General features: G+C 39.2%; 1 protein-coding gene across 1 annotated transcript in view; it reads right to left on the reverse strand.

Moving 5' to 3' along the window:
- USP46 (ubiquitin specific peptidase 46) overlaps positions 1-17,349 on the reverse strand; it is a 34,183-nt gene extending 16,834 nt beyond the window's left edge. Inside the window, exons 1-4 of the mRNA XM_053940906.1 lie at positions 17,023-17,349; positions 3,870-3,950; positions 2,912-3,125; positions 468-697 (exon numbers count right to left, since the gene is read on the reverse strand). Coding sequence (XP_053796881.1) covers positions 468-697; positions 2,912-3,125; positions 3,870-3,950; positions 17,023-17,058 — 561 coding nt within the window. The 5' untranslated portion in view covers positions 17,059-17,349. The remainder of the gene's footprint in view (positions 1-467; positions 698-2,911; positions 3,126-3,869; positions 3,951-17,022) is intronic.

Below are 17,349 nucleotides of genomic sequence, written 5' to 3' on the forward strand. Positions count from 1 at the left end.
TTAATTTTTACTTATAGCTCAAGCATAAGACATTTCAAACTGACATCATCCTCTAGAAATCATTAGGGAGATAAAAGAAAACAGTTTGTTAATAACGAACCCTCTGTATACCTGTCAGACTCTTAAGATGGAATTAACACAAATCATCTTAACATTTCACTTATTATATGAATATGATGTGAATATCATCTCTCAAAGTAACAGTGATAAGGAAAGGTATTGATTTACCAGCAAGGATTTTAACTGTAGACATATGTATTAGGACAGCAAAACTTGGCAGAGATTAGCCAAGTAATGCTTAGAAAAATAAATTTTTAGAAAAGAATATACTCACTTCAAGAAGTAAATTCTACAGGAATATCCACAATTCTCAGATGTCTGAAAAGATTCATATATTTATATATACAAAATGTATCTATCTATTAATGGGTAACAACCAAAAAAAAAAAATCTATCCCAATGCTTACGGTTTCACAGTTCAAACATCTAGTTTCGTTAGTCAGTGTTCCCTGAAAAATCTCATGCACCCAGGTCAGTTCTTGTTTATTGTTCTCTTCGGCTTCATTCATGTTGCCATTTTTCAGTTTCCCATTTTGCTTTTCCTGTTTCTTCTCCTCCTGCAAAATGTCTGCAATGGTGTTGAGCAGGTAATTTAAAAACTCATGTGCATCCTGCTGCATGTAGTTGTCAAAGAGATCTGTGAAGAAGAGAGTCAAGATTTGTACAGCTGAATATCCTTTCCTCCAAGACAGAAAATTATTTTTTTTCCCAAATACTTATACTTATCCTTGCTCAGCAAAGTATTTTGAGTCATTCCAAAGAACAGTTTTGCAGCCAGTCACCCTGGCTTCAGTGAAGTTACTCTGGGGGAGAGCTTCATCTCACCTAACTTTAGCTGTCTAGAAAGTTACACTCATTGGAGCTGGTTGTGTAGGCTCCCATTACAATCAATGAAGAAAGCAAGAAAGTGACTCATCCTAAATTATTTCCTTACACTAGACACTCACTGCCTAACTTTAGTCAGCACTAACTTCCATTCCCATATTCCAAGTCCCTCAGACATTCAGGAACTTCACAGAGTTTTGACAGTAAGCCACATAGCTGAGAAAATTGAGGCTATTGGATGCTGACACATACTTGTGTACTATGACTGGGATGGAGTTACCTTTCCTCACAGTAGCCCACAGGGTGTTGTGCTTTGTAGGTGTGCCTAAAATGGTGGTGGTGATGTACCAGTGTTTCAGCACTCACACAGCATCAAGGCTGTCTCTCCAACCTCATCCTCCCAAAGTCTGGTAGACTGGGTGTGAAAGAGGTTGGGAAGGGGACATAGGTGAGGCAGCTGACCCAAAATGGCCAAAGTCATATTTTATGCCATGTGACTTCATGTTCATCACTAAAATCTAAGAGAAAGATGTGTGGGTTTTCATTATTAAGATATATCTCTTCCAAACAAACTTCTACACATGTCAAGGCCCTACATCCCAGATAGTACCTGGAAATCATCTGTTGATGGGAGGTAGAGAATAAATCTCCTTTGGTTTTCTTTGTTTTTGCATGTATTTTTTTGGGGTTTTTTGGGTTTTTTTTGTTTTTTTTTTTAATTAAACTACTTTGATCTCAACTCATGAGATTTTTTCCTCTTATCTTCTCCCTCTGCCCTGCTGAGAGGAGGAGTGAGAGACCAGCTTGGTGGGCACCTGGCAGCCAGTCAAGGTTAACTCACTTCAAGTAGTAATAATAACACTACCTAACAAAGTTCATTTTTCACACACAAGTCTGGTGAGAAAAGACTTGTCCTGTTCAATACAAATTGCTTGCAGTAAGAGGGGAAAATATCCCAGTGGTGATTTAGTACAGACTTCTCCAGTAAAGGCTTAACTCGCCCACCATGTCAAAGAAAAAAGTATGCGTGTTCCCAGAAATGTGTATTTTTATCCCCCTGTTCCTGAAAAACTTCACATGGATTTCCTCAGAAAACATTGCACAGAACCGTTGGCTTTGTAGTGTCTAGCCTGGACATATAAGCAGGGTAATACACACTGACTCTGGCACTAATTTAAAAAAGCTGAAAACATGAGATCCAGTCTTTACGTGATCCCCAATAGTGTGGGGGCATTTATCACTAGATGACTCAGAGTTAACTTTTTCATGATTTCAAATGTCTGCTCTGAAATGAACAGTCTGCTCATTTATATGCTGTCACTAGGAAGCAATTTCTTCCAGGTGTTTGACTCATACTCTGTCTCTTCATTCAAAGCCTCTCTGTTTCTAAGCATACCATCCACACTGAGATGAATCCAGGCCAAAATGGAGCTGTGACAGGCTCATATCCCTTAGACAGAACTACTACAAGATTAGGTCTATGCTGTTGCCAACTTAATGGTCAAAAGGGGTCTGATGCTTCACCAAGTAAGACTGTGTCCACCACTTCCAAGAACCAGAGCAGCAGCTGATTGTAGTTGATAGACCACCTTACGTGTACCCGGCTCCTTATCCTCCAGGGTGTTCTGGAGCTGGTGGTGCCTGCAGCCTTCCTAGGTCACACAGTTTCTATACTGCCATCTGCCCTCAATATTTCTCTCTGCCATACTCCAAAAAAAAAAATTTAATTACAGCAGTTTCACCCTATTCCCAGCCCTAGCTCACCCTACAGTAAGGTCTGCCCCACCATGTTGTGCAAACATCACTAATTCACACACCTCTGGGAGCCTATGAAATCTGCTATGGTTATTTCAAGCATAATATCACATACACAGATACTAAAATAATAATACACCCCACAAAATAATAAAAGCAATTTACAAATCTAACCCGTGTTTCTGATTAATATGATCACATTGCTTAATATGTATTTATACTTTTTTGATCAATGCATGAATACCTCAGAGAACTTCGGTTTTACACTTACCATTCTCTTTTCGTAACCTTGATATAAACTTCTTTGGTGGAATAACTCCAACTTTTTTCTTCTGAGTAGCAATACTGTGGAAAAGATCTGCCAGGCAAGTCAAGAGGTTTTCCTTCTTTTTCTGTTGGGCCTTGTATGATAATACATTTTCCCGAAATGGCCGGCAAAAATACAATGCCTGCAGCACAGAGTTACAGTAGCAGGTGTTCCCAAACTGCCATGCAAAATTAAAAACAAGCTTAATCCCTGTGCATCACAACAAAACTAGCTGTTCATCCAAATTCTGACTCCTGTCACTGTCACAAACCAGCCATTTTGCCATGTAATTGCAGTAGAAATAGATTTCCACACCCACCATGACACTTCATGAAAAAACACTATGGTGTCCTAAATTAACTAGGATACAAAGTAAAGGTTTCCACTTGTAAGAAAAATATTTATTGCAGTGGATTTCATTAAGTTTATTTCCATATCTGGGCTCTATCTTACTGCTCAGTAGCAGAATGACTAATGTTTTCAATGCAAAAATTACTATACCTATATCATATATCAGGGAACAAACAAGTGATTCAAACATTCTTCTCACTCATTTTCTCCTTGGTCAAATAAAAAAGCTCCTTCTAAGAGTCGCCGATGTAGAATGCTGTACCTAAACTTGTACATACTTTCATCACTTCCTCCGTCCTATTTCACACCTAAAATAGACTATTAATTTTATTTAAGTGTATGTTCTAATCCCTGGAAATATTCATAGAACTGTTCTCTCTGGGGGTGTATGAACCCATCTTCAAACATCTGATAGAGTTTTGCAACCCACTTTGTCTAAAATAGCAACATGAGCAGCACTTAATAATAAAAGACAATCCTGCATTAGAATAAGATTAGTAAGTGCAGGGTGAAAAACAAAACAAAACCAAGGAATAAGGCAAATTTCAAGTAACATCAAAATGGAACTTACATTGACCAATCCAAAGTAGTGTTCATTGATTGGAAACTGCTCTGGGCCAATGTCTTTTTCCAGAGCAGAGGCATTGGTGCCCTACACACACACACACACAAAAAAAAAAAAAAAAAAAAAAAAAAAGGAAAAAATGACATAACCCAAACCAACCAACCACAACAACAACAACAAAAATATTAAAAAGGAAGAAATTATTTAAAATATTAAGATTCTAAAGTAAAATTATGGACAGTATCAAGACAAAATAATTCATTCCTTTTAGCTATGATTAGTCAAGCTAACTCTGTCTTACTGATAGGCAAGCACAACAGTCTCATGAGCCACTAAAAATATTTGCAAATCTGGATAGTTGAGCTGGCCTGGCATGGACCCTCTAGTAATAGGTGACTAAGAATGAACAGGTCACAACAGTGGTTCTTCCCACACCCACCTCCCCCTTATTTTTACTGTGTACATGCTCATCTGGATCCCATTACTTTCTTGTCTCATACAGACAGTAGTTGATCTTAAGTACAACCCTAAAAACCAGTTTCTAGATGGGAGGCAGGTTTTCTAAGAATTACTGAAACTCCTCTGAATCCTTCTGAATTAAACATCAGCCTGTAACAATACTTGGGCTTCAGATTGGCACCTAGTTCTGGTAACATCACAGATGCTTAAAGCAAATGCAATATATATGTCATTTTGTCCTATCTAACATTAAAGAGCACATAAATCCAAGCACTGTTAGATCTCTTAGTCACTGCCCTAGTGTGGCAAGTTATGCTCAGCTGTATCTTCAACACCAACGTTGTTTAGGTAACTGCTGGCCTGTAAGCACAACCACTAATCTGGTATGTTACCTGTCGTTTGGCTATATTAAAATGCCCATTTTTGAACAAGCTTAAATTACTAAGCAAGTAAGGTAGTTGCTGCCAAAGCAAATGTCATCATTCCTATACACATTATGAGCTTGGCTCCATCCTCTGACACCCTCACTTCAGATGCTTACAGACATTGATGAGTTCCCCTCTCAGCTGTCTCTTCTCCAGGCTGAACAGGCCCAGCTCCCTCAGCCTTTCCTCACAAGAGAGATGCTCCAATCCCTCACTCATCTTTACTGCCCTCCACTGGACCTGCTCCAGGAGCTCCATGTCTCTCCTGCCCTGAGGAGCTCAGAACTGGGCACAGCACTCCTGATGTGGCCTCACCAGTACTAAGAGGGGCAGGATCACCTCCCTCAGCCTGCTGGCAATGTTCTTCCTAATGCACCCCAGGACACCATTGGCCTTCTCATCCACATGGGCACACTGCTGGCTCATGGACAGTTTGTTGTCCACCAGGTCCTTCCCTGTACAGCTGCTTTCCAGCAGGTCAATCCCCAGCCTGTGCTGGTGCATGGGGTTACTCCTCCCCAGGTGCAGGACCCTGCACCTGCCTTCACTGAATTTCCTCTCTGCCCATCTCTCCAGCCTGTCGAGGCCCTTCTGAAGGGCTGCATGGCACTCTGGGGTATTGGCTGCTCCTCCCAGCTTGGTGTCACCAGCAAACTTGCTGAGGAGGAATCTGCCCCTTCATCCAAGCCATTGGTGAATAATTTAAACAACTCCAATATTGAATCATGGGGGACACCACAAGTGTCAGTCCTCCAACCAGAACGTGTGTCACTGATAGTGACTCTCTGGGGTCAGCCAGTTCTCAATCCATTTCACTGTCCACTCATCCAGGCTATGCTTCCTGAGTTTGTCTATGAGGACATTGTATGAGACAGTATCAAAAGCCTTGATGAAGTCAAGGTAGACATTTGCTTAGACTTCATCAGCTAAAATTTTCAAAGTAACTGGTAATCAGATTTAGAATTCTCATGTCCCTTCCCCATCTTCTCCCCAAGGCCTGATTTCTGTTTCCTCACTGCACCTACCATCACCACTGCTTGCCAAATTAGATTATTATTTCATGCCAATTCATTAAAAGAAGATTTCGTCAACAGAATGAGCACTGTGAAACTCAGCACAGGTGATCTTTGAGAATTTGCAAGCCTTGAAAGTAAAACATCTCCTTTAAGTTGGCAGGTTCAAAAAAAGCTCCAAAGATTTCATATTTCACATCCCTTTCTTAGATCTTTCTCCATTCTCTCTCTTTCTCTCACATACACGGAGTTCATTGCTCAGACCATGTTACTTCCTAGAAAATCCTTCAAGTCTAAAGTACTTCACAAGCACAAGCATTCATGAGAAACTTCATAAGGGATATATGGTCTCACCAGATTCTGCTAAGCCTTGGTGAGAAACGTGGAAAAAAAGATTGATTAATGCAAAGCAATTATTGGCTACCATTCAACAGAGATGACAGTGTGATAATTATGCAAGTCTTATATGAAGATTAGTTTCATTGCTTGGGAAGTCAGCCTTGCCAAAGATGCACATATTCAGCAAAGCATTCCAAGAGGGAAGAAACTGATAAATATTTGCCTATCTGATATTAGCAGTGAAGCAAACAGCCACTGTTACCCTCAAACCCTTGTCTGATACAAGAGAAACATGACTACAGAAGATTAATGCAGCTTCTGAGGAAAAACATCTTCATATTAATACTCATAGTACAGCATTCAGATCAAAGTGAAGGTTTTCTTTGTGTTCACTTTGAACATTACAATCGAGTACCCTAAACAAAAAATGAAATGGGTGTTTTTCCAGTTTTGTAGGAAGTATTCTCTACATTGAAATAAATTCTTCCTCTACAGTTCATGGAAAATATTATCTCTAGAAAGTAACTTTCTACACTTTCATAAAACTACAGGTTAGTGCATTCTGTTAGAAAAATACAATGCAAATGCTCTGCTAACTAGTTGCTCCTACATTATTCATTTGCTTTTTCTCCAGGGCCAGGTTTTCTTATTTCAGAGGATGCCAGATGGTTGGAAAAACCCTTTATTGTGTTTAAATTTTCTTGTAAATATTGTGAGAAAGATCAAGAATCAGGATTGATCAAATGAAATTATCACTGAAAACCAAACAAATTAATGATCTATACTAACCAATCTTCATATAAAAACTCTACATTGCATGGAAATTTCCAAAGTATCTGCTGTTGAAAAAACCACATGCTTAGTAACATCTCATCATGGAGCTTTTTTACCTCTCCAAATCCAGGCCTTTGCTGTTGCAAATATAAAATAAAGTACAGTGTAACAGTGACCCAACAAAACAGTGAGGCTGAAATTCAATCTTTGAGTAAACTGACATAACTCACTCAGACTTCATTAGGAATAGGGCCTTCTTGTATCAAAGGGAATTTCAATCTGATTTTTATTTATTCTGAGGTTTCCAAAAAGATACTGTTAAATCCTTGGAAAAGCAGTCTAAGAACATAGGTAAGAAGCAGAGAGACCTGGTGCTTCAAAGAAGGATATATTCCTTACACGGAGAAAAAAATGTAGACAGGCTACTTAGTAAAACTCAAACCATGTCACATTGCATATAAATTTCTTGTTTTGCATATGAAGTCTCCTCAATAAGCAGTTGACATGAGGACAGAAGAAGGAAATTTTTCCAAGAAAGTATACCAGAAACTTTACACCCAATCCAGGTTTAAACTGGTAAAATATATTATTAGGGATGCGTTAAAGGTGGTTCAGAATTCAGTTTAAATTAATCATATCAAATGGAAAACATGTTAGTTAGTCTACTGATGTCAATCTACAGCAAACGTCAACCATGACTATTTTTTCAGCATGTTCGTGTTTGTTCTCACTCCTAGCAAGTAATTTTGATTACTTCTACAGTGAAAACCTGCTCAGACATTTTAATGCAACCACTCTCTATTGTTTCATAAAAGCTTCAGCTAGCAGAAATATCCTACCACAGCTGAATCTACTGTAGTTCCATAAAAATAAGCAGAAGCAGCAGTGTAGCTACAGAGCTTGAAATGAGGAAAGGCTGCATAAGTCAATGAAGAGGGATTTGGGAGTATTAAATAAAGTCATATCAGAGTGTAGAGACAGTAAAGGAGACTGGCTCCTTCTTAAAAGAATACACTTGTGAAGGAAATGCAGTGGAGTGACTGTGGTCTCTAGACCTAATGAGAGTGAGAACTAGGTCAATGTGGAAACTCCTACTGTGTATTCTGTGGTGTTGGAACCTTGATTTCTCAGTTTTACCACTTAATTCAACAATCAGTATTCAGCCCTCATAAAAAGACATACAGCTGGAGACATAGCCAAGAACAAGTCAATTCAGGCCAAATTTTTTGCCACAGCATGGCTCCAAAAACATTCGGCCCATATGACCTGTATTTTTTCCTCTTGTTACTTTGCCCTGGACTTTCCAAAGAATAAGACTGCTGGTTTTCTTTTCAGTTGAAATTTCTGATAATGTTGCTAAGAGTTTCATTTGTGCTTTTGATCACAGGAAACAGATTAGTTTAAAAAAAAAGTTGAAGTTCCTTTACACTTTAGCTGATATATAAAAAAACTTCAGGATAAAGAGAAGTAATCGGATTGGTTCATTAAATCACATGTAGCAAAGTAATCTAAATACAATTATTCTATGGAGGATGAGAAATGGACAAGAGCTAATATGAAAGATAGTGTCAACAGAAGACAGCAGACTAAACTTCATACTGTGACAGAGCTATAAAAATGGCACTAACTTTCTAGAAATATACATGTGTTTAATTTAAAGTAAATGGATACAGTAAAGAAATTAGAACTCTTCAGAAGCCACCTTATGTTATTTAGTGATACCCACCCCAAGTGGGTATCACTAAATAAACAGAAACATGGTATGAAAACCAAAAAATTAATTAAATTTTTCTTTGTATAGAAAAATATGTCTGTACAAAGACAAAAAAAAAAAAAGAAATAAGAAGAAATATTTTGTTCACAAGAAAATCTACAAAATATAATGGAAAAACACATAAAATTGAATAATTAAAATAGGAACTTAAATACATGAAGAGCAAGAGATTAATGAAGGAAGATGGCTGGTCCATGACAAAGAGTTTTGGATCATATACATTTATAGACTAGATTTCTTTTTTCTTAGTATTCAGGAAAAGTGAGAGCAACACGATAGTTTCCTGAAGGGAAAAACTGAAGACTTAAGACAAACTAACAGTGATGTTTGAGCTGGTAGAAGAGAAATTAGAGTAAAAATAGAAATGGCTTCAGGGCTAGGCAGCCTGAATTTAAGGATTTTGGAAGGCACAACACATGGAAGGAAAGGAAAAAAGAAAATAAAGAAATATGGGGAAGGTCTCCTGGCCAACAAATAGCAGTGATAGATAACTCAAAAGAGAGGAGGCAACTGTAAAAATCCCAAAATTTGCTCCCAGAAGCAACACAAAGAATCAAGAGTAAAAGGAGAACTAGCATGCACAGCATGCAGCACACATGCAGCTGCTTTCAAAGATCCATCACCTGTCCCCAGTGCTGGACTTTGGCTATCCTCAGGAGCAATCTCAACTTTCAGAGAGCTATGGTGAGTATGAAATAGCCAAACCAGCCTTCTTAAAAAATCATAGATATTAAAAGCCAAACGTGGAGCATTTCTGTAATTTTTTTAAGTGTAAGTCCCACAAGATGGTTGAATTTAACCAGATTAGCTATCTCTTCATTCTGTGAGGAAATGCTTTTTATTCCTCCAGCAAAGCTATTTTGGGTCTTTTTTACCACAAGAAGAAAGAGGAAAGAGACAATTATATGAAAACACATAGAGGACCATAGTAAACAGCAAAAGAACCTGGACTGACTGAAAAATGACTGTGTATTCAATTTTTTTTAGGAAAGATGATTTATCAAAACGTATCTAAATAAATTATTTTTGTGTGTTTTTCCAAAGAGCCTTCTGATCATTAAGGCAAATCAGAAGAGCTTGAAAGGAGAGGCCTAACATTTTTTCTTGCTGGGTACACTAAACTATCTCTATTTACAGATCTAAGTATCACATATACCACAAATAACTTTACCCCTATACGGTTTCCAAGAAATGGATAATAATTGCAAGACCTGAAATCCTGAACCACTTAAAACCATGGACAAAGTTTTTAAGGTACTCAGTCTTACATAGCTGATAAACTTGGTTTTCTCAAAGCACAAAGCAACAAAGTACTGCAGGTGAGGTTCTATTGAAGTGTTGGAAGTCCAGTGTCTATATCGATAAGTAAATTTTTAAAAATATTGACCTTTAAACTTTCCAAGATTAGACAGCTTTTACCAAACTGCAACTCAATATTCTCTTGTGAGTCTTTTTGTATCTCCAGCTTAATTGTTCTTAGATTAGAGGCACCCAGGCTTGTGCTGGAAGAAGCAGCAAAACCACTGGTTTTGGCCAGTTTCCTTCTTCAGAATGCATAGCCTCAAGATGGTCTCATGAGTCAAAATTAAACAAAGATTTGCTTACAAACTATTAACTTTTTCAGTAATGTTTTTGTCTAGACCACATACTGCATTTGTGCTGCCTCAGAGCATTTTAAAAGCAAGGCGCCTTCTAAACTTCATCACAGCTGGACCAGCTGGAATACTCTGATAACCTGGAGACAGAAGTAGGAATACATTCATTAAATCTCCATAAAAGATGAGTAATGAAGGCTGCAGCTATGTTGCAGGACAGGTTTAGAATTAAAAAAAAAAAATTACAGTATTTTTCTTTTAGAGAAATCCTTTAAGGACCTGAGACAAGTGTAAGATTCTGTACATGAAGAGAAGAATCACCATGTACAAAATGGGAAACAGCTGACCAAGGTAGTAAAGTTTTAAAAAAGAAAGAAAGAAAAGGGAAGTCTCTGTGTCATCTAAGATGAATAAGCCACAGGTATGCAGTGTTATTTTAAAAAATCCCCAAAACCACAACAACAAATGTTGACAACATAATCAATTCTTGCAGGTGGTCTACTAAGATCTTAAAGTAACTTTCCTGTTTAACTTGTCACTGGTAAGACATCTTACATCCAGGTTTGGGTGCCTGGTTTCAAGGGAGATAAAAGTAACTGGAAAGGATCCAAAAGAAGCCAGTCAAAATAGAAGACTCAACTCTAGAGGAAAGTGACCTATAAAAAAGGGTTGAATGGGGTTGTGTTGCATAAGACAGAAAAGGCTGCATAATGCAGGAAAGGGCATGACAATATTTTCAAGACTACAGTTTGTTACAGAAAAGAACTAGTCTGTTCTTGGTCTCAGCAATGGACAGGATGAGAAGTACCAAGCTCAAATTACCGTAATGTAGATTCCAGTAAGACATTAGGAAATGCGATGTCGTTCCTATCATTGGCAATCTCCAACTTTGGCTGACCTACATCAGAAATAACACAGGTTTATCATATTCAGTGGACAGTTGGAGACTTTATTGTCATAGGATACATTACATACAGCTGTTACGAGGACATTAATTGTGAAATCAAAAAAATCAAATTAAATAACTGAAACACACAATATCCAGTAATGGCTGGTTTGAAACCTTCAGCACAACAGCCTTTTCTGCAATGGCTGAGCATACCCATGAACATGCTTAGAGTGGAGTCCTGACAGTGGGGATGCTTCTTCCCCAGAAGCACTGATATCCTGGGGTGTTAAGCACATAATGTATGTAATAAAATAAATAAATAAAATAAATATATGCAAGCGTACCTGCAAAACAGCCAGCCAAGGGCAGTTTCTGAGGCTAAAGGAAGGTCAGCAGAAGGGAACTGGCTGACTGCTTCTCTGATTGGCCAGGACTTAGACTCCACAGACTGAGGCTCTTCAAATCCATCAGAATCTCACCTCCTGTGCAGCACTTGCCCACCACACACAGTTAATCAGGGTCCAGAGTCTCCTTTTAATGTCATCTCTTCCACAATTCAGATTCACTCAGTCTTGCTGATCTATAACTAAGAGGTTCCTTTACTGAGGTGTTTAGCACTACCACTGGTTTACTCTTAATTCAGCAATAGGAAGCCAGACTACATGCATCTAAAAGAAACACACTGTACACTGCACATTGTGTTCATGAGCTGTCCTTTTGTGCTTACTTTCTAAGCAGCTACTAAGTACATAATAACCACTTTAGCCATCAAAATATATTCATGCAAGACAAGCCTCAGCCATTACTCGAGGTTATACTTTGGGAATGATATATTAGGATGTTTCTCATTTAACATATATTCCTCTATCAAAAAAAAAAAAATGTTTTGTGGACTTCCGTTCATCTTCTGATGGAATGCACACTTTCTGTCTGTTAGTCCAATACCCATTTGTCAGCCATACTCTCAAGTTTCTTATTACTTCAGAAAGTTATTACAAAGATTAGACTTCATATTCTCCATACTTTTCATATTTTTGTTTCTATATTTTCTATGTCATATTGAAATTGTGCACTCTTGAGACTATGCTTCTAAAACTGCATTGCTTGAACTCTTTAATCTTATCAGATGTAAAAATTTATTTTCCTTTATCAATTTAAATATGCCTTCAGATAACTGTTTTTATTGTCTGGCATGTATTATTTTGCCTTTATCTGTATTTATGGGAAGATATATAAGACATGAAGAAATATATATTGCAGGTTGTCCAAATGAATAAATCCAGTTGAAAATCATAGTGATCAATTCTTTAATTGAATAATATTCTTATTATTCCTGTATGAAACAGGATTTTAGTATTTTTGCAGCATTAAAATTGTAGGGTTTTTTTTGTATAAAGCCTTTTCCAAATCTGTTTGTAGTTTGAGTCTTCATTCTGCCAATGTCCAATATTCAAACAAATGCTGCAATTAGTCTCTAAAATAATGCTATTAAATAAACAAAAAAAATCAAACATTTATTCTTATTTGTTTCCTGAATGTACAGACTCCTAGGCTTGTATGTTTTTTCTCTACAACCAGTTTCTAGGATTGTTAGAAACTCTTTGTTTGTTTGCTTGCTTGTTTGTTTATTTTTAAATGAAAGCTGCAATTCACAGGTGTTCACATAATTCCTGATGAATTGTGTGAATGCTTTCATGCAGAAAACCAGCTATTTTTCTGAGGCTCATAACTATGAGACCATGAGAAGAAAGAGTAACATGAAACTCCAAAATTAATCCAAGGAAATGCAACTTTTATTCCAAACGATATCTATACAACAACTACCAGGAGTAACTATGAGGTATCTCAGATGATACCTTGTATCAAAGAAATCTGAATGTGTTTAGATTATTCTGTTCATTAATTGTCAGAACACTATGAAGTTCTAATTGGAATATTTGAAATACTATTACAAAATTATGAAAGGGAGGGAATTAATACCTGTTCTCAACAGAATTCTAAAAGAGAGAAATATGATCCACAGAGCTTGTTAGCCAGATCAGTATAAATATATATCAATACATTCTGAAATGGTTAGATGTCCTTCACTGCACATAACAGTAATATCCCTAGGCCACAGCTGCAGCATGAGCTTAACTCAGAACTCAAGGCTGTACCTAAAGCTCATCAACAGAGAAGCACACTGCAGAGGATTTCAGTGAGCATGAAATGCCAGCATACCTGTCTACATTTGAACCAGGATTTGGTACTTGAGTCATTGAGTTTTTCCACAGAAACAATAACCAAAGAGAATTACAGCATTGTAGGAGTTACATCACATCCCTAGTTGGTGCCTGCAGTCTACCAGTGTTACAAGGCACTGGCTGTTGGTACTCCCTCAAATAGAGTTTTTCCAATGTATCTTATACTTCACATCTGTTGTACCTGTCCTACATAAAAGATGACAACTGCCTATTGTATACATCCCTCAGTGGTGAAAATGGTGTGCAGGCAGAGTGAATGAGCTTTTACTGGGCTGAGGCAGCTGAGTTGAACATCCTGCAGACTACACCTCCCTTCTCAGTGAACATGGCCATCATGCCCACATAAGAATCTTACTGATTCCTTCAGGCACAGTTGCCTTCATCCCCTCCACCCATTCAGAACAAGTTTTAGCTCTTACTTCTCATTAAGCAAATCAGTGAATAATAACTAGAACTATTGCTATTATTATAACTTAGGGGACAAAACTGGTAAAAGACAATAGAGAAATTTTGTTTAATTCTAGAAGGTTGTGCATTTAAATATTTACTACAAGTAAATGTGCCAAGTGAAAACTTCCCCCACCAAATATTTGCTTCTTACTGGCTAGCTCCTCCTGTGTCTGTCTCAGCATGTGAAAGCTTATCCAGTACTAAGTATCTTTTGCAAGTTAAATACTGTCCCTGTCTTTCTTGCTTCACTACACTTGTTTTGATCCTTCCTGAAAAGACTAACAAGCTCTACCATCTTTAGGAGATCAAAATTACAACCCAAGATACCAAATATCAGGCAGTCAACTAAATAGCAAACATACATTCAAAAATGCTGGCTAGCCAGGTTTTTCAATTAATTCAGTTAAATTTCAGTAATATTTTTATTTTTCCCTTCAGGACATGAGAGCAAACATTGGACAAACACACACAAAAAACTTTGTCAAGAAAGGACTACCACTGAAAACACAATCTAAGTTGCATTCAGGGAAGGACAAGTATTTCAGGACCAATTGCTGCCTCTGTCTCTCTTCCTCTACTCTCCACACCACCCCTAAAATCAACCAGACATAATTGTTTGGATTCTGGGGGCTTTTTTTTTCAAAAACAAAAAAAACCTCTGTGAACACTCTAAAGTGGAATGGGAAAAAATAAAGACCAGAACCCCTTTTTTTAATTACTGAGTTTAGCCAGGTTAAAAAATTTAGAAACCTACTATTATGTAGCATTATATAGAAAAACATATTATATTACCTAAGAACTACACAGTTATTTCTTAGTCTACAGCTTGTCAGTAGCTCAGTTTTCAAGCACAATGTTATAGTGCAGGAACAAGGTCTGAGAATCAGCATCTCAGCATCTTTCTAGATAGATTTCTACAGATGTCCTAAATCAAACTAGTGCTGCAAATATTTGGGTTTTAAAAAAGCAAAGGTTTACTTTTATACCTCTAACCCTCTGGAAGGTTGTCATAGCTCCTTCTACAGATCACTGAGTTCAAGTCTATCACCTCATCAGGGTGGACACATTTTTGGAGGAGCCATAATGCAATATTGCCAACACTTGCAAGAATTTGTATTTCTCTTACAGCCCCAAATTCCTGTAGTTGTCTAAAACTCCATTGTTTTTGCCTAAAAGAACTTCCAGTCCCTGAGGGTTATCCAGAAAAAAACTAAATGTGACCAACACAACATGGCATCTCTAAAAGCTAAGTACACAGACCTCAAGGAATATGTAAAATATCATTAACATTCAATCAACTGCACCTTCTGTCACAGTACCATGAGCTAGAATTGTCTTGAAGTATGAATCCTTGTATGCCTTTTCTGCTTGGGCTCTCCTTCTTCCCTTTGGTCTCTCCATCTCTCAGATGCTACTTTTGCAGGATATATTGGCAATGACAGCTGAGCAGCACACCACTGCAACAAGCTCATCAGTTCTGCTGTGAATCTGTTCAGTATTTGGGAGAAGTATGCTGCGTACAAGAGCATCTGCCTGAAGCACATGAAAAAATAAGAGTTCCTAGCACTTTATGCCAAGGTCTTACATCCACCTCTGAGTCTCCAGCTCCCCTTCATGCACTGCTCTTTTATACAGTTTGCAAGGCATCACATCTACCACTAATCAGCAGTAAAAACTGGAACCTGTCTCAGAGAGAAGTGCACCTAGGTTTTCTCCTCAGTTCTGTACCATTTCCTGAAACTCTTTTTGCAGTATTTGTGGCTCACTGGACTGGAAATCATTAAGAACAATGAAGAGTTCAGAAAACTTGTTACTGTTGGTGAAGAAAGGTGAGCACCCAGGTTATTATACCTCAAATATGGATTTTGTATTAATTCTTTTAAGCCCAGAATCGACACACCCTCCCTGCATTTCAGAGCAGGTATTTCAAAGGGAGGGATGAGGTTCAAATCAAACCTATGCATGGGATTTCCCAGGCATCTCATTTGCAACAAAAGAGCAATCCCACTTAAATGGAAGTGCAGACACATGGAAGGGGAGCAGGCTTGCAATCTGCACTTCCTCACTCAGACCCCGCAGGAGCCGAGCCTCTGGGGCTGTGCCCATTGCCTTACCCTAGAGACAGGCTCCGTTCTCCAGGGCAGATGAATGGTATGTGTGGCATCAGCAGCACAAGGCATGCTGGGGCACCACATGGAGGGAAGCTGGCAACTGTGTGTAGCTGCTCTTGAAGAACCTGGAAATAAGGGTGAAAAATACAGACTAAAAAACCAAAATGTGCAAAAATAAGATTCTCTTCTGTTTGCATTGGGATGCTTAGAATGCAACCATTTATTCGGTACGTTTGCTACAGTCTCACTGTATTAAAAAGTCTTTGACATAGTTTGAGCTTTTCCTCCTCCTGCCAAGTTTCAAAAACCTAAACTAAATTAGGCGCTCCAAGTTTGTTAAAATTTAAATTAAACCCAAACAGAATGCAGAAAACATCATTTCAACTGTTCCATGGGGAGAAAAGTAGCAAAGTGAACATAACAAACAAAAATATAAACGTTTCCTTATTCCTTCCTAATTGCCTAAGTGGTTTTGAGAAAGCTAAGTGATTCAAGAGTACTTTACAAACACCAGTTCTCTTCGAGCAGCATGCAGTGCAAGTTAAACCCTGTTAGCTCTAAAGCCAAGACTTCCTAGAACAGGCACCTAGCATCGGGATCCAAGTGTCATTAGACATCTAAACGTCCTCCTTTTCTATGTAATCTGGGGAGCTCCTGGCCCTAGGAGACCTCAGAGTGCCTGCCTGAGAGTGTTAAACAGGGTCATTGATTTAATGCGGATACAGAACCCAACTTTGGTCCTTTCGCAGTATTAGGGCAGGAGGAAGGGCAGGCGGAGGAAGGGCGGGCCACGGCTCCGTCTGCAGCGCGCCTCGGCCGGGGTCAGACCCGCTCCGTGGGGCCTCGCACCGGTTCTGCATCTCCGTCCCTCCCCGGCTCACGCCCGGGCTGCTCCAGGAAAACTCCTCGGGACATCGTCACTCTCCGTCGGCCAACTCCATCCCAGGCACTTCCCGGCGCAGCCTGCCCGGCTCCCCCGCCGCTGGGGCAAGGGATGGAGTCGCGGCGTTGGGCTGCGCCCCTGGGGCAGCCCCCCAGCCGGCCCCCGCAGGGGCTGCCACGCCGCCCGCCCCCCGCCAGCACTCACCATATTACAGATGGAGGCGATGTTTCTGACAGTCATGAGTCTAAAGGTTGCAGCGATCCCACACCGCCATCTTTATAAGGTGAAAACAGCCCCGCTCATGGTGGGAAGAGCGCAGGAAGGGATAGGGGGCGGCGGCGGCTCCTGCTCCGGGGCTGGGATAAAAGCGAGAGGAGGGGACTGCACAGGCACCCTTTGCGCCCGCAGAGCAGAGAGAAGGACGGACCTTCCCGGCCTCCCTCCCTCCTCCGGGCGAGTGACCGGGAGCTTCAGCAGCGCGGGGAGAGCGGCCGCATCTCCGCTTCTTCGCCTGTGCCCCTCGCACGGTCC

The sequence above is a fragment of the Vidua chalybeata genome, chromosome 4, assembly GCF_026979565.1.
Source record: "Vidua chalybeata isolate OUT-0048 chromosome 4, bVidCha1 merged haplotype, whole genome shotgun sequence".
NCBI lineage: Eukaryota > Metazoa > Chordata > Aves > Passeriformes > Viduidae > Vidua > Vidua chalybeata.